The sequence below is a fragment of the Oncorhynchus kisutch genome, linkage group LG8 (assembly GCF_002021735.2).
Source record: "Oncorhynchus kisutch isolate 150728-3 linkage group LG8, Okis_V2, whole genome shotgun sequence".
Taxonomy (NCBI): domain Eukaryota; kingdom Metazoa; phylum Chordata; class Actinopteri; order Salmoniformes; family Salmonidae; genus Oncorhynchus; species Oncorhynchus kisutch.
The window spans coordinates 23,962,214-23,980,921 of record NC_034181.2 but is presented as its reverse complement, the minus strand read 5'-3'; the positions used below and the strand labels follow the sequence as shown (position 1 = coordinate 23,980,921).

The 18,708-nt window shown below is 43.4% G+C and overlaps 1 protein-coding gene across 1 annotated transcript; it reads right to left on the bottom strand.

Moving 5' to 3' along the window:
* Nucleotides 1-11,037: 11,037 nt before the first annotated feature.
* On the bottom strand, nt 11,038-17,821 carry adra2b (adrenoceptor alpha 2B). Its single transcript, XM_020490255.2, has one exon. It carries the CDS (start codon nt 16,384-16,386, stop codon nt 14,785-14,787), a length of 1,602 nt encoding a protein of 533 aa, XP_020345844.1. The 5' UTR covers nt 16,387-17,821; the 3' UTR covers nt 11,038-14,784.
* Nucleotides 17,822-18,708: the final 887 nt, after the last annotated feature.

The following is an 18,708-nucleotide window of genomic DNA, read 5'->3' as shown; positions in this document are numbered from 1 at the left end:
CAATGAAAGATGGTAGCTGTGTTGTTACCCCACTTAACCTTTTCGTTGTGGAAATTATCCCATTATTTTGAGTAAATCAAGGAGAAAAATAACACTATTTTTGTCAAATGCAAAGGCAGCATTGATCTCTTCATCCAGAAACACCACATCAAACCTCAAAAAGCATTTGGCTATTGTGCACAAATGCACAAAGCTGGTAGCCAAAGTTCCAGACTTGCATGAAAGAGGAGAAATCTAATCACATTATGATAATTAACAAAGATGCCTAAATAATATTTCCAAGTGTTCAAACGAAATGTCAATTTTAAAAAATGAAATGTCTGATAAATGCAATAATGACATTAACATTGTTAACAATGTGAGAGTAGGGTGACTCCCGTAGCAAGTTTCAAACCCATGCCACCAACACCAATGATGAACGCCCTTACCACTGTCCCAATAAGAGATATCTCTAGGGCATGTGCTTAAGACCCAGTATTCGGCCCTGTCCAGAAGAAACCCTAAACCTTTCTCCCTAGGTATTTGTGTAGATCTGAAACAACTTGATAGGTGTAAGCAATAGGGTGAATGCACTTTGAAGTAAATCTCAGATGTGTTAAAATTCACCCAAGGAAATACAGTGCCTTGCGAAAGTATTCGGCCCCCTTGAACTTTGCGACCTTTTGCCACATTTCAGGCTTCAAACATAAAGACATAAAACTGTATTTTTTTGTGAAGAATCAACAACAAGTGGGACACAATCATGAAGTGGAACGACATTTATTGGATATTTCAAACTTTTTTAACAAATCAAAAACTGAAGAATTGGGCGTGCAAAATTATTCAGCCCCTTTACTTTCAGTGCAGCAAACTCTCTCCAGAAGTTCAGTGAGGATCTCTGAATGATCCAATGTTGACCTAAATGACTAATGATGACAAATACAATCCACCTGTGTGTAATCAAGTCTCCGTATAAATGCACCTGCACTGTGATAGTCTCAGAGGTCCGTTAAAAGCGCAGAGAGCATCATGAAGAACAAGGAACACACCAGGCAGGTCCGAAATACTGTTGTGAAGAAGTTTAAAGCCGGATTTGGATACAAAAAGATTTCCCAAGCTTTAAACATCCCAAGGAGCACTGTGCAAGCGATAATATTGAAATGGAAGGAGTATCAGATCACTGCAAATCTACCAAGACCTGGCCGTCCCTCTAAACTTTCAGCTCATACAAGGAGAAGACTGATCAGAGATGCAGCCAAGAGGCCCATGATCACTCTGGATGAACTGCAGAGATCTACAGCTGAGGTGGGAGACTCTATCCATAGGACAACAATCAGTCGTATATTGCACAAATCTGGCCTTTATGGAAGAGTGGCAAGAAGAAAGCCATTTCTTAAAGATATCCATAAAAAGTGTTGTTTAAAGTTTGCCACAAGCCACCTGGGAGACACACCAAACATGTGGAAGAAGTTGCTCTGGTCAGATGAAACCAAAATTGAACTTTTTGGCAACAATGCAAAACGTTATGTTTGGCGTAAAAGCAACACAGATCATCACCCTGAACACACCATCCCCACTGTCAAACATGGTGGTGGCAGCATCATGGTTTGGGCCTGCTTTTCTTCAGCAGGGACAGGGAAGATGGTTAAAATTGATGGGAAGATGGATGGAGCCAAATACAGGACCATTCTGGAAGAAAACCTGATGGAGTCTGCAAAAGACCTGAGACTGGGACGGAGATTTGTCTTCCAACAAGACAATGATCCAAAAGATAAAGCAACATCTACAATGGAATGGTTCAAAAATAAAGATATCCAGGTGTTAGAATGGCCAAGTCAAAGTCCAGACCTGAATCCAATCGAGAATCTGTGGAAAGAACTGAAAACTGCTGTTCACAAATGCTCTCCATCCAACCTCACTGAGCTCGAGCTGTTTTGCAAGGAGGAATGGGAAAAATGTCAGTCTCTAGATGTGCAAAACTGATAGAGACATACCCCAAGCGACTTACAGCTGTAATCGCAGCAAAAGGTGGCGCTACAAAGTATTAACTTAAGGGGGGCTGAATAATTTTGCACGCCCAATTTTTCAGTTTTTGATTTGTTAAAAAAGTTTGAAATATCCAATAAATGTCGTTCCACATCATGATTGTGTCCCACTTGTTGTTGATTCTTCACAAAAAAATACAGTTTTATATCTTTATGTTTGAAGCCTGAAATGTGGCAAAAGGTCGCAAAGTTCAAGGGGGCCGAATACTTTCGCAAGGCACTGTATTTTATTGATCATAATTTTTTTATTTTATTTTACCTTTATTTAACCAGGTAGGCAAGTTGAGAACAAGTTCTCATTTACAATTGCGACCTGGCCAAGATAAAGCAAAGCAGTTCGACAGATAAAACGACACAGAGTTACACATGGAGTAAAAACAAACATACAGTCAATAATGCAGTATAAACAAGTCTATATACAATGTGAGCAAATGAGGTGAGAAGGGAGGTAAAGGCAAAAAAGGCCATGATGGCAAAGTAAATACAATATAGCAAGTAAAATACTGGAATGGTAGTTTTGCAATGGAAGAATGTGCAAAGTAGAAATAAAAATAATGGGGTGCAAAGGAGCAAAATAAATAAATAAATTAAAATTAAATACAGTTGGGAAAGAGGTAGTTGTTTGGGCTAAATTATAGGTGGGCTATGTACAGGTGCAGTAATCTGTGAGCTGCTCTGACAGTTGGTGCTTAAAGCTAGTGAGGGAGATAAGTGTTTCCAGTTTCAGAGATTTTTGTAGTTCGTTCCAGTCATTGGCAGCAGAGAACTGGAAGGAGAGGCGGCCAAAGAAAGAATTGGTTTTGGGGGTGACTAGAGAGATATACCTGCTGGAGCGTGTGCTACAGGTGGGAGATGCTATGGTGACCAGCGAGCTGAGATAAGGGGGGACTTTACCTAGCAGGGTCTTGTAGATGACATGGAGCCAGTGGGTTTGGCGACGAGTATGAAGCGAGGGCCAGCCAACGAGAGCGTACAGGTCACAATGGTGGGTAGTATATGGGGCTTTGGTGATAAAACGGATTGCACTGTGATAGACTGCATCCAATTTGTTGAGTAGGGTATTGGAGGCTATTTTGTAAATGACATCGCCAAAGTCGAGGATTGGTAGGATGGTCAGTTTTACAAGGGTATGTTTGGCAGCATGAGTGAAGGATGCTTTGTTGCGAAATAGGAAGCCAATTCTAGATTTAACTTTGGATTGGAGATGTTTGATATGGGTCTGGAAGGAGAGTTTACAGTCTAACCAGACACCTAAGTATTTGTAGTTGTCCACGTATTCTAAGTCAGAGCCGTCCAGAGTAGTGATGTTGGACAGGCGGGTAGGTGCAGGTAGCGATCGGTTGTAGAGCATGCATTTAGTTTTACTTGTATTTAAGAGCAATTGGAGGCCACGGAAGGAGAGTTGTATGGCATTGAAGCTTGCCTGGAGGGTTGTTAACACAGTGTCCAAAGAAGGGCCGGAAGTATACAGAATGGTGTCGTCTGCGTAGAGGTGGATCAGGGACTCACCAGCAGCAAGAGCGACCTCATTGATGTATACAGAGAAGAGAGTCGGTCCAAGAATTGAACCCTGTGGCACCCCCATAGAGACTGCCAGAGGTCCGGACAGCAGACCCTCCGATTTGACACACTGAACTCTATCAGAGAAGTAGTTGGTGAACCAGGCGAGGCAATCATTTGAGAAACCAAGGCTGTCGAGTCTGCCGATGAGGATATGGTGATTGACAGAGTCGAAAGCCTTGGCCAGATCAATGAATACGGCTGCACAGTAATGTTTCTTATCGATGGCGGTTAAGATATCGTTTAGGACCTTGAGCGTGGCTGAGGTGCACCCATGACCAGCTCTGAAACCAGATTGCATAGCAGAGAAGGTATTGTGAGATTCGAAATGGTCGGTAATCTGTTTGTTGACTTGGCTTTCGAAGACCTTAGAAAGGCACGGTAGGATAGATATAGGTCTGTAGCAGTTTGGGTCAAGAGTGTCCCCCCCTTTGAAGAGGGGGATGACCGCAGCAGCTTTCCAATCTTTGGGAATCTCAGACGACACGAAAGAGAGGTTGAACAGGCTAGTAATAGGGGTGGCAACAATTTCTGCAGATAATTTTAGAAAGAAAGGGTCCAGATTGTCTAGCCCGGCTGATTTGTAGGGGTCCAGATTTTGCAGCTCTTTCAGAACATCAGCTGAATGGATTTGGGAGAAGGAGAAATGGGGAAGGCTTGGGCGAGTTGCTGTTGGGGGTGCAGTGCTGTTGTCCGGGGTAGGAGTAGCCAGGTGGAAAGCATGGCCAGCCGTAGAAAAATGCTTATTGAAATTCTCAATTATGGTGGATTTATCAGTGGTGACAGTGTTTCCTATCTTCAGTGCAGTGGGCAGCTGGGAGGAGGTGTTCTTATTCTCCATGGACTTTACAGTGTCCCAGAACTTTTTTGAGTTAGTGTTGCAGGAAGCAAATTTCTGCTTGAAAAAGCTAGCCTTGGCTTTTCTAACTGCCTGTGTATAATGGTTTCTAGCTTCCCTGAACAGCTGCATATCACGGGGGCTGTTCGATGCTAATGCAGAACGCCATAGGATGTTTTTGTGTTGGTTAAGGGCAGTCAGGTCTGGGGAGAACCAAGGGCTATATCTGTTCCTGGTTCTAAATTTCTTGAATGGGGCATGTTTATTTAAGATGGTTAGGAAGGCATTTAAAAAAAATAACCAGGCATCCTCTACTGACGGGATGAGATCAATATCCTTCCAGGATACCCCGGCCAGGTCGATTAGAAAGGCCTGCTCGCAGAAGTGTTTCAGGGAGCGTTTTACAGTGATGAGTGGAGGTCGTTTGACCGCTGACCCATTACGGATGCAGGCAATGAGGCAGTGATCGCTGAGATCTTGGTTGAAGACAGCAGAGGTGTATTTAGAGGGGAAGTTGGTTAGGATGATATCTATGAGGGTGCCCGTGTTTAAGGCTTTGGGGAGGTACCTGGTAGGTTCATTGATAATTTGTGTGAGATTGAGGGCATCAAGTTTAGATTGTAGGATGGCTGGGGTGTTAAGCATGTTCCAGTTTAGGTCGCCTAGCAGCACGAACTCTGAAGATAGATGGGGGGCAATCAGTTCACATATGGTGTCCAGAGCACAGCTGGGGGCAGAGGGTGGTCTATAGCAGGCGGCAACGGTGAGAGACTTGTTTTTAGAGAGGTGGATTTTTAAAAGTAGAAGTTCAAATTGTTTGGGTACAGACCTGGATAGTAGGACAGAACTCTGCAGGCTATCTTTGCAGTCGATTGCAACACCGCCCCCTTTGGCAATTCTATCTTGTCTGAAAATGTTGTAGTTTGGAATTAAAATGTCTGCATTTTTGGTGGTCTTCCTAAGACAGGATTCAGACACAGCTAGAACATCCGGGTTGGCAGAGTGTGCTAAAGCAGTGAATAGAACAAAGTTAGGGAGGAGGCTTCTAATGTTAACATGCATGAAACCAAGGCTATTACGGTTACAGAAGTCGTCAAAAGAGAGCGCCTGGGGAATAGGAGTGGAGCTAGGCACTGCAGGGCCTGGATTCACCTCTACATCGCCAGAGGAACATAGGAGGAGTAGAATAAGGGTACGGCTAAAAGCTATGAGAATTGGTCGTCTAGAACGTCTGGAACATAGAGTAAAAGGAGGTTTCTGGGGGCGATAAAATAGCATCAAGGTATAATGTACAGACAAATGTATGGTAGGATGTGAATACAGTGGAGGTAAACCTAGGTATTGAGTGATGAAGAGAGAGATATTGTCTCTAGAAACATCGTTGAAACCAGGAGATGTCATTGCATGTGTGGGTGGTGGAACTAATAGGTTGGATAAGGTATAGTGAGCAGGACTAGAGGCTCTACAGTGAAATAAGCCAATAAACACTAACCAGAACAGCAATGGACAAGACATATTGACATTAAGGAGAGGCATGCTTAGTCGAGTGATCAAAAGGGTCCGGTGAGTGGAGAGGTTGGTTGGTGATTTAGACAGCTAGCCAGGGCATCGGTAGCAAGCTAGCATAGGATGGAGGTCTGTTGTTAGCCACCTCTTGCGTTCCGTCAGTAGATTAGTGGGGTTCCGTGTGGTAGAGGGGATTAATCCAAATCACACAACAACAACAAAAATAAAAACAATAGATATAGTTATAGAGGCCCAAGAAGAAAACATAATAATAATAATTAAAATAAAATAAAAGAAATTGTCCGATTGTCTATTCAGATAGCAGCCGGTAAGACAGCTAACGGTTAGCAGGCCGCAGATGGGCGTTCAGGTAACGTCGCGACGGAGGAGCCAGCCGAATAACTCCTTCGGGTAGATAACGTCGGCAGTCCAGTTGTGAAGGCCCGGTGGGGCTCCGCGAAGGCAGTAAAACGGGTCCGGATAGGTGACTGCAGCCCAGGTGTGATTGATGGAACTCAGGAGTGATTGACGGAGCTTGCTAGCTCCGGAATAATTGATGTTTGCTCCGGAATCGACGAAGGCCGATAGTCACACGGATAGCAGCTAGCTAGCTGTGAGATCCGGGTATGAATGTCCAGAGAGCAGTCGAAATCCAGGGACATGGAGAGAAAAATTGGTCCGGTATGTTCCGTTCCGAGCCGCGCTGCGCCGTACAGAACTGGCGATAGATTTTCGAGCTAAAGGATAGCTGATGACCACAAACCGTGGTTAGCTGAATACTAACGATTTGCCAGTAAAGAAGCTAACTAGCTTCTGATTAGCTTCTGGCTAGTTTCAGGCTAGCTTCTTGGAGTTTCTGGCTAGTTTCAGGCTAGCTTCTGGCTAGCTTCTGACTAGTTTCAGGCTAGCTTCTTGGAGTTTCTGGCTAGCTTCTTGGAGGATTACAGATTTGAGGTAAATAATACTTTTTTATAAATATAAATTGGTGAGGCGGGTTGCAGGAGAGTGTTTTGAATATGAGTTGATGGAAAATAAAAATAAAAATAAGTTGTAAATATATATATATACAGGACACGACAAGACGAGGACAAAAGACGTCTGAACTGCTATGCCACCTTGGTGTGAAATAATGATTCAGGAGTATCATGAAAACAGGTTAACATGCTCCACCAACATTAGACAACTATACTGACTATACCTTCAATGGCTGAAATAAGTTTAACAAATCAATGATGCGAGCATATTGTAATTTTCCTACATCCTCCTTTGTGGAACCTGGCCACACGACTGGACAGTACTCAATGTGCAACAAAATTAGGGACTGTACGACCTGCCTTGTTGTTAGCATTGTTAACAAGGCAGAGTAGCACTTTTTTCTCTCCTCATCTTAGCTACTGTTGAATCAATACATTTTGACCATGACAGTTTACAATCCATGGTACTCCAAGAAGTTTAGTCTCCTCAACTTGCTCAATTTCCACATTATTCATTACAATACTTAGTTGAGGTTTAGGGTTTAGTGAATGATGTGTCACAAATACAATGCTTCTTTCTTGCAACCCATTCTGAAACTGACTGCAGCTCTTTGTTAAAATAAATGATTAATTAAGTGTTGCAGTGGTTTCACTTACTGTGGAAGCTGATGTGTATTGAGTTGAGATATCAGCATACATAGACAGGCTTTACTCAGTGCCAGTGGCAGGTCATTAGTAAGGTATGGAGTTATTTTCTGCTCATGCATTCTCATTTCGACGCCAAACCCATCACGTGTGTGCGTGGCCAAGGAGCTCTATTTGAATGTAATCTGAACAAAGCACCAGTTACAATCCAAGTGCCAATGCTGTTTAGAAAACTCCAGGCAATTTCATCTGCTGAATTAAATGAAAATAGAGCTCTTTGCCATGCAATGAGAATGCATGCTGTTGACCCTTGTTAAGGTCAACAGCATAATGAACTTGCACCAGGATATTTTAGCCAAAAACCTGGTTGCCTCTGCCAGGAGGCTAAAACTTGGCCACAAGTGGGATCTTCTAGCAAGACAATAACATCAAGCACAGAATCAACATTTTGCAATGGCCATCTCAGTCTCTGCACTTAAAAACCATTGAACCTGTGGTTTGAATTGAAGACGGCAGTCCATAAGTTCAGATGAAGGATATTAAGGATCTTTAAGAATGCTGTACGGAGAAATGGTCTAAGATCCCAACCAATGTGTTCTCGAACTCATAAAGTCTTTATTGAAGACTCATCTCTTCTGTAGGTCCTATGATTGAGTGGAGTCTGGCCCAGGAGTGTGAAGGTGAATGGAAAGGCACTGGAGCAACGAACTGCCCTTGCTGTCTCTGAGTGGCCGGTTCCCCTCTCTCCACTGTGATTCTCTGCCTCTAACCCTATTACAGGGGCTGAGTCAATGGCTTACTGGTGCTCTTCCATGCCGTCTCTAGGAGGGGTGCGTCACTTGAGTGGGTTGAGTCACCGACGTGATCTTCCTGTCCTGGTTGGCGCCCCCCCTTGGCTTGTGCCGTAGCGGAGATCTTTGTGGGCTATACTCAAACTTGTCTCAGGATGGTAAGATGGTGGTTGAAGATATCCCTCTAGTGGTGTGGGGGCTGTGCTTTGACAAAGTGGGTGGGGTCATATCCTGCCTGTTTGGTCCTGTCCGGGGGTATCATCGGACGGGTCCACAGTGTCTCCCGACCCCTCCTGTTTCAGGCCTCCAGTATTTATGCTACAGTAGTTTATGTGTTGGGGGACTAGGGTCAGTCTGTTATATCTGCAGTACTTCTCCTGTCTTATCCGGTGTCCTGTGTGAATTTAAGTATGCTCTCTCTAATTCTCTACCTTTCTCTCTCATCTCATCTCATCTCATCTCCTGATGACTCCTTGCTGTCCACCTGGCCGTGCTGCTGCTCCAGTTTCAACTGTTCTGCCTGCGGCTATGGTACCCTGACCTGTTCACCGGATGTGCTACCTGTCCCAGACCTGCTGTTTTCGACTCTCTAGAGACAGCAGGAGCGGTAGAGATACTCTGAATGATCGGCTATGAAAAGCCAACTGACATTTACTCCTGAGGTGCTGACCTGTTGCACCATCAACAACCATGAACATTTGAACATCTTGGCCATGTTCTGTTATAATCTCCACCCGGCACAGCCAGAAGAGGACTGGCCACCCCTCATAACCTGGTTCCTCTCTAGGTTTCTTCCTAGGTTCTGGCCTTTCTAGGGAGTTTTTCCTAACCACCGTGCTTCTACACCTGCATTGCTTGCTGTTTGGGGTTTTAGGCTGGGTTTCTGTACAGCACTTTGTGACATCAGCTGATGTAAGAAGGGCTTTATAAATACATTTGATTGATGGATTGATTGATTGATAAAACATTTTAGAAAATGGCTCAGTGCCGTTATTTTCCCAAGGTGAATTATTGAAAGGTTTTGAAAACATATCAATCATTTTGACCCTTACCTATTTGAGAAAAAAAATCTTTCTTTGAGCAATTATATGTATAAAATAATATAGTTTCCCAATTATTTTGAGCGTACAATATAACTCATAACTCTTATGCAGTAATTTTTACTAATCTTTATCAAGGGCTGTCAATAATTTAGGAGCCCACTGTACATCCATATTCCAGTGTCCTCTTCATCTGATAAGTGCTGCTTTGTATTCCAGCAGAGATGGGACACTGGAGAGGTTGTGCTTCCTATGAATATACAGTATAACACTGTGAAATGCACCTCGTTCTGAGAGCCTCTTGGCTAAAGCAAGTCATCTGTCCTCCTGCCCCTCTCTGCCCTGCTTTATAACCAACTAGATCTCACAATTTTATCAATGACTTCAGATTCTGACGTTAATCCACGTTTTTCAAAATGTCAAATTTCGAAGTTGCTCCGGAAACATCAAATATCAAAGCATTTTTGGACTAGGTTGACTCCTCCTGCTCATCATCGTTCCATTTCTCCAAATGTCACATTTTAAAATTAAGGGTTAAGGTTAGGAATAGGGTAAAAAAAAAAAATTGTGTCTTCCAAGTCATGAGATTATGTCCATCCACCACCCCAATCCACAATGTCCTAGCAAAACCCTAGCCTACTTGATGGTAATAGCGCTCACTGTTGCCCCTAGTGGATGGTTTTCAAGGCCTTTCTCAACGTCCTCGGGACCTGGACATACATTCAAATGCTGATGCTCCAGATACTCAACTAGTCTAAAGAGTGACAGTTTTATTGCTTCTTTAATCAGTTTTATTTCTTCTTTAATTAATTTTCAAATGATCAATTAGCCTTTTAAAATTATAAACTTGGATGTACCATTGGATCACAGGACTGATGGTTGCTGATAATGGGTCTCTGTACGCCAATGTAGATATTCCATTAAAAATCAGCCATTTTCCAGCTACAATAGTCATTTCCAACATTAACAATGTCTACACTGTATTTCTGATCAATTTTATGTTTTTTTTATTGGACAAAAATGTGCTTTTCTTTCAAAAACAAGGACATTTTAAATGTGACCCCAGCACATTCCTCTCCAATTGAATGCTCCAGAAAATGACTTTACAATGTGCTGAGATAAGTGTCATTTCGAGAGGGAGAAATTTACATTGATTGTGTGTGTGTGTGTGTGTGTGTGTGTGTGTGTGTGTGTGTGTGTGTGTGTGTGTGTGTGTGTGTGTGACACTCAAGGCAGATTGTTAAACAGTGTGCTGTGCCTTTATTCCATGTGGATGATATAGTAACTGGCAGTGCTTGTGCTACTTTCAGTATGCCTTATACTCAGTTAAAATGAACCACTTTAAAATTACGTCTTCATTCCCACTCACATGTGTTGGGGTACACAAGGTTAGAATTGTCGCATAATAAAAAACAAATGATCCCAAATTATAAATCCAATTTTTTAACAGTATACTGTGGGCTTTTGGCATCTCCAAAACTTTAAAAGTACAGTAAGATTGATCCAGTTACGTCTGCTATATTTAGGGCCAGCCCCAAGAGTCCGTGTGTAATAATCGAACTCCCATGTGGTGGTGGGCTAAGCCTATTTACTCATGTTGCCTTTAACGTCATAGCAGTACAGTATTACATGATATTAAGTGATTGAAATGACATCATGTCATGTTGATTTAAACTGCTTTATTTCTAAATGGAGGGGAGAGGGAGGGAGTCCAGGGTCAAACACAGCAGGGGAAGAAGAAGAAGAAGAAGAAGAGTCCAGGCAGGTCACAGAGGAGCAGGGAGAATGATGATTCAATATACATTGAGATTTCATGGCTGCCCTGTTGCCACCAAAAGTTCTATGACAATCACATTCTAGAATGCAAGAGAATGTTATTGTCGCAGAACGATTTGTGCCAACACAGGGGCGGTTGTTTGCTGAGCTCCATGGTTATGCAACCACAGACTGTTATAGCGCCATCCATCAGCACAGTAAAGTATCGTACAAACCACCATTTTAACTGTTTAAGAAACAAGTAAAAAAGAATACATACAAAAATAAGCTGCAGGAAAATTCAAGGACATTCAAATCCATATGACCAATATTGTAAAGGATTTTCTCAATTCATGACATGTATCTTCTGCATTGACTGAGTTCCGATAGAAATAACCCCAACTCCTGCATACATAGGTCTACTCCTGAATCATGTTCCTCTGCTCACATTAAATAAATGAATCTCATTCCACATATTCAGATTTTATACAGTGTTTACTATGTTTTGTTCACATTAGCTTTGCCTTGCTTGGAGTGCCCACCAGGAAGAAAGAAAACTATAAATATGAAACGAACAGAAAACAAAAACTGCTCAAAATAAATAAATAATACATATAGCTTATCCAATCACAGCCCTTCGTTAGAGCATGAGTCCCTCTCTGTCTGTGTCAGCTGGTTTCCCAGGGCTCTTCTGTCCCTCGGGGGTCACTAAACAGCCATGTTTGAAAGGACAGTTTGAAAGGAGTTCCACAAAATGCAATTTTCACCACAAAATGCAATGTCAGCAACTAACTCTTACCTCACCGTTGATCTTACTCAGATCCTTAACAGTTACCATAACCATAAATGAAGACCAAATAGATAATGTGCTTGCTAAATAGTTCTGGTATACCTCCCTTTTGTCCATTCTAGCAGGCCATCTAGTGACTAGTGTCCCTCAGGGAGAGCTCTCTGGACAGATTCTCTATCACCACATCTGTTTTCTGTGCTTACCAGTGTGAGGACATCCACAGTATACAATAACAGCCAGATGGTACCACTAGAAGTGGATCATTAGCAAACACACAGTACTCATGCAGGCTCTTATCAAACACACACACACACACAGTCTCTCGCACACACACAAGGGTAAGCAGAATTTCCCACAGGAGCGTAAAGGGGTTGTTGCCGACAGCCCTCGTCCCATAGTGTCATAACACAGCATTCACAATTACAGACATAGCCTTTGTGAGGGAGAAAACACAAAGAGCATCTTGACCTGTCAGTCTCTGAGAAATACTGTACATAAAGAGCAACCATAAAGAGTCACAGTACCTCTCAGAAATAAAGGAAAGTGCCAGATAGAAGTCCAGTCAACCAGTGCAGGCACATTCCCAAATCAATCAATTAATCCATCTTTCAATGGGATGAATGTCCTTCCAGAAACAGTTGAGGATATACATGACCTTTCAGTGTTATAATCAATATCAACTAGTTTTTTCAAGACTCTTTGAAATGTTTGTGTCAGGCCAGGTAGGTGGCTGAGTTCCTCCTCTCATAAACATCCACTGTTCTGCTCTGTTCTGTTCAATGGGGAGAAGTGTGTTCGGTAATAGCAATGTCCTTTCAGGCTGAAATCAGGTGAATCCACTCAAACAAAGCTAGCCAGTCACTGTCCAGTGTCTTTAATATTAAAAAAAGACCATATTGCAAAAATCTCTTAATGTCCGAATTTGCTTTCCTTGTCCCAATTTGGGAAAGTATTTATTCTCTTTACAATGCAATATGCTTTAAGCACTTGGAATTGTGCTATATAGATTAAATGTACAGACCCAATCCATTTTGATGTTGATGGAACAAGGTAGACCAGTATGAACATGCATCGTTCTGGATAAGAGCGTCTGCTAAATGACTAAAATGTAAATGTAAAAAATATGGAAACAGAGGTCACCCTGTTGTGTAGCGATATTGGGGGAGAGGTAAAGCTATACCTTAAAAGCTCTCTGTGAGGCAATCCCAAATTGCACCCTATTCCCTACATAGTGCACTGCTTTTGACTAGAGCCCCATAGACCCTGGTCAAAAGTTGTGCACTATAAAGGGAATAGTGTGCCATTTGGCATTTAGAGAGTGTGTTAAGTGGTTTCTTCTCTTCGTCTTCTTTTAGTCCACCTGCACCGACCCAGAGCTGGGCAGGTGGAAACAAATTCCTGATCCTTTATTTTGCATTCACCTATATCCTTTGTTTTTCAGTGCGGATGAAGAAAAACACACGAGTAGAGGAACCAATAATGGACCATTGAGATGCACCCACTGTCCTCACAGAGCCAGAGGCAAGGTATGTTTGTTTTACAAAGGTGTCTTTCAAAATATAGCCTAAGCCCCACACTACAGCAGTGGTGGGGATCAGCGTTTGAGAGGGAGTTGAACAGTAAAAGCCTTGTTGTTGTATCTCTCATGTGGATAACATCTCTACAGGAACGCATGCTATTCCTGAGGCAGGAAAAAAGTAACTATGCAGACATCAGTTGAGAGACGACTTGGGTCTTGTGTATTCCTCATAGTTCTGCCCTCTGATAGAGAGAGGTACTTAAACAGGCTGACAGGTATTTGGGTTAATTCTCAGTCCTCTATCTCTCCAAAACATCATCTCCTCACGTTGTTCTGTTTCGTTTTTCAGACGGCTAATTAAAGGATACTGTATTGTTTTAAAGAATGTTGTGTGTAGATCAGGAGTTCTCAGTGAGCAGTGGTGTATAGGGTTGCAAAGTTCCAGGAACATTCAATCAATTTCGTGGTTTTCCCAGAAATCCAGGCTGGAGGACTCTGGATTTCCTGCTTATTCCCTCCTGATTCTGGGAATCTTCCAACAGGGATTTCAGGAAAACAATGGCTTTTATTGAACGTTTAAATCATTTTGCAACCCTAGTGGTGTACTTCTGTACACAATAGTTTCTCAATTTTAAATTAAACAGATTTCCCAGACAACCTTAATATGAGTCAGTCAATCAGACTCTGATGAGAGCAGCGCTACACTGTCATTTTACCAACAACAACATGTCCTTAATGTCACGAGTGACTAAAAAGCCAAAATGGCGTTTTCTTTCACTCCTCTCTACCTCCTCTCCATCCACTTTCTGTGCATAATATGTGATGCTCACGCCTTAAAACATCCCTCCTACCTTTTAATAAAATACCATGGTCAGATTAGTACACAGTAAAGCCCCCCAGAGTAGAAGTCACTGAACATATATTGCACATACTCTCCCCACACTATGTCCTTGCAATGGGCCGTCACAGTTATCCAGGTAACAGCTGGACATCTGCAGATACGCACCAAGGGACTAAAACAACAAGCCCTTAGAGTTTCTTTCTTACACAAGGTCTTTTTAACCCTGTTGCAAGGTGAGCTTTTCTACAGCTATTCTGAGTCCGCCTTCTATTTGGAAAGTCTGCAGCAGTTCACGGTAGAATCGGCAGCCCTTTGTAATGTCATCAATTAGAATCTAAAATCAGTGATCATTTTCAAAAAAGGACAGAATATTTGTGCTGTTTTGTAATCCTCAACAGGTTTAGAGGGGAATGAAAAGAAGGGACTGACCTTACAGGTAATCTGTTTAAGGCCCCTTTACTAAAAGAATGTTGCCATTGGTGTCCTTACAGAGCAACCAGTCTAGAAGAAGGTGCCCTTGGTATTCTTACACAGGATCTTCTTGAATGCCTTCCTGAAGTCCTGGTTGAAGATGGTGTATATGACGGGGTTCAGACAGGAGTTGCAGTAGCCGATCCAGAAGAAGAACTTAAAGAGGGGATCAGGGAGGGCGCAGGTCTCAGGGCAGATGGCCTGCAGTGAGTAGGAGAAGAAGAAAGGGAACCAACAGACGACAAACACTCCGATCACCACGGCCAGGACGAATGTGAAACGCTTCTCTCGGTTCACCATGGCTTTACGACGTGCCGCTCCTGGAGTGGTGTCTGGCTTAGACCTCCTCCCCGCCACCAGCCGAGCCCCCTTAGATGTGGCGATCATGTCCCTGTACTTCTGGATGGTGGCAGGGGAGTGGATGCCAGGTGAACCCGCCATGCTAGGGGTGTTGACTCCCCTCCTCCCCCCTCCCTCGTGCTCCATGTCACTGTCAGAGCTGTTTGAGCTATCCCCATTATTGTTATACTTTTTCCCCTTCTTACCCTTCTTCCCCTTCTTCTCCCCATCTTTGGGTTTGGCCTGGGAAAGTGGGGGAATGGTGGAGGAGGGAGAGGGAGAGACTGAGGAGTGTGAGGGACCCATGGGTGAGGTAGGAGGGGAGGTTGGGGTTGGAGCTAGGGATGGATCCGGAGGATGAAGAAGGTTATTGGGGGTGGGAGAAGAGGGGGTCTCATTGGCCTGGTCAGGGGACAGTGATGGAGTAATAGCCAGGGTGGGTGGTCTGATGCTGGAAGTTTTATGGGGAATAGCTGGGGTTTTCCCTCCCTCCTCCTTCCCGTTGTCTTGGATCCCCCGAGGGGTTTGACTTGGGGTGGCACAGCCCACCCCATCCTTCCTGGGCTCGCCTGGCGGGTTCTGTGTGCGCTGCTTGGCGATCTGGTAGATCCTCATGTAGACCAGGATCATGATGAGACAAGGGGCAAAGAAGGAGCCGACAGTGGAGTAGAGAATATACCAGCGCTCGTCATTCAGCTGGCACTGAGGCCCCCTCTCACTACCCTCGCCACCTGGCTCGCTCTTATTCAGCGACAGGAGAGGAGGAAAGGAGATGATGGCTGAGATGAGCCACACCACCACGATGGAGGCTTTGATACGCATGGGTGTGCGCTGGCGAGAGTAGGTAACCCGGCTGATGGACAGATAACGGTCTAATGAGATGGCGCACAGGTGAGCTATAGAGGAAGTACAGAACAGAACGTCCAGCGCCAGGTAGATCTCACACCACAGAGACTTGAAGTACCAGTAACCCAGCAGTTCATTGGCCAGGGAAAACGGGATGATGAGGGTTGCCACTAAAATGTCCGCAGCAGCTAACGACACTAAAAACAGGTTCTGTGGTCCTCTGAGTGCACGGCTGGTCAGGACTGCGATGATGACAAAGATGTTTCCCACGATGGTAAAGACTATCATGAGGGTGATAGCCGTAGCAAAGAGCGCCGTGGCTTCGGGGGAGTAAGGGGCCAGTTGCAGGGAAGAGACACTCTGATTGCAGGGAAGAGATGAACCGCTGGTCGAGCTATTAGTGTTGCCCAGCTCCACTGAACATGCACTATCCAAGGGTGATGCCATGACTAACACGATGGATGGGGTTGATTAAAGTGGTTCATAAAATGTTGTAGTAATCAATATGTTTGTTTTATAGTCCTTGAGGATGGCTGAGGTAAAATAATATTTTTTTAAAAGCAGTCCTATAGCTGAGCTTGTTTATGTTGCTGTCAAAGCATTCACTGAAAAGTTTAGGGGGAAAATATTAGCCTATAACTGATCTCTCTACAGCCTATAAAAAGTCATAATTTCGTGTTACGTGTTATCGCAGTTCATTCACCTTCTCCTTCCAATTTCATCATCCAAGTCCATTCTAATCAGTCAAACGCTAAACTATGCCCATGGAGTGCGCCAGTGGTCAATGGTTTTCTATTCGAGTGCGATGAATACAGTAGAGCGCAAATATATTTCCCGTCGATCTGGGCTATGTGGAATACCTACAGTATGAAATTAAACCGCTCAAACAATTAAAAGTATTCGAGCACACAAAACAGAATGGATTGTAATCTCACAGCTGCTTGATTATTTTGATATTTTAAAGAGGCGGAACGTGATTGCAGGGCGGTTACAGAAATAGCCTTTCAATCTAATTTCTGACTATAGTACAAGGCGACACAGGCGAGATTGGGAACAGGTTACAACCACCTTTTCCTCAGTAGGATAACCACGTCAGATGTCAGTGCGCGCACCTTTTCTCCCTCAAAACCCCGCTGTCTCTTAGGAGACGCAAACAGCAAGGCTATCTGAGCATATACAAGCTGTGCATGTAGGCGAATTTAAGAACAAATTATTCTAACAAATATGGTTTGAACAGATGTAGCTCATACAATGGTTGAGCTTCGGCAGACTAACTGGCGTGTTACCAAAATATGTTCTCACATTATTCGAGTAAAGTGTACTTCTTAAATAATAAGTTGTTTCTGAATGGCACTGGGAAGTTAGTCTTTATGTTGTAACTTGAGCACGTCCTCAATGTAGCCAAAAAAACGTTCTTTAATTTATGAAAACAAAACCGTGTCCAACATAATTCCAAGTTGCGCATTGAGTCCATCACCCAGAGTCGTTGCTTTGCTGTTTTAGTTTCCTCGTGTTACCCCGTTACTAGAGCTCATATCTCGGTTTGGTAGGAATGTGTGCGAGGGTTTAGTATATCCAAGCGCAGAAGATGCGCAGTCATGCTTTGGCTGGCTCGTGGCCCCTGGTTCGGTCTATTCGCGCAGTGGTACTCCTGAGTGCAGCGCCTCGTTGCCTCTCTCCTCGAGTTTATCAGTTTGTCTCGCAGCAACGCGTGCATCTCCAGGAGTGAGCGTGACCGCGAGCCCTGGTCTAATAACGGGAGCGCCTCTCCTCTCCTCCTCGCGCTTCTCCAACCCGAGTGATGTCAATACGGTCGTCATGAGACCATGCCATCTCTCTCTCTCTCTCTCTCTCTCTCTCTCTCTCTCTCTTTACCCACTAACACACTGTCCATCGGTACGCCGTTATATCTTTAATGTAAAACACTGTAGTATAACCCTTCCGCTATGCTTTGGTCAATTAACTCTACAGAATGCATAGGTCTCAGGCTAGAACACACTCATTTATCTTTCTACAAAGACCTACAGTGTGAGTTTCTTATTCTATAACCACCACCAACATCATCACCACCAATCAACATCACTATTAAAATAAAGGTACAAAATAATAATAACATTATCATCACCTTCATCAATCATCATCATCATTATAAACATCACCCTCCTGATCATGATTTCATTGTTGGTTCCATAATGGTCTATTGGCTACTCTACAAAACCCTATTGTATGCTACCTTATGTTCCCATGAATTCCCATGAATTAGCCTCTTGACCCTTGCTTGATGAAGACAAAACACTGTTGTTAGTGACATGGATTGATCAAATGCTTATTGTTCAATAGTGAAGAGAGTGGAAGCACATTAAACTGACACACATACAGAAGTGTGCATTGCAAGCTTGTCTCATAGACTCGATGCAACTGTAACAACTCTCCTCTTCTTCTGACGAGGAGTAAGAGATGTTGGACCAATGTGCAGTGTGGTAGGTGTCCATTTTAATTTTTAAAACGGAACACTACAAAAATACAAAATAACAACGTGAATGAACAAACGAAACAGTCCCGTATGGTACAAACACAGACAGAGGAAACATTAACCCACAACTCAAAAGTGAAACCAGGCTACCTAAGTATGGTTCTCAATCAGGGACAACGATTGACAGCTGCCTCTGAATGAGAACCATACCAGGCCAGACACAGAAATCCCAAAACATAGAAAAAGGAACATAGACAACCCACCCAACTCACACCCTGACCATACTAAAACAAAGA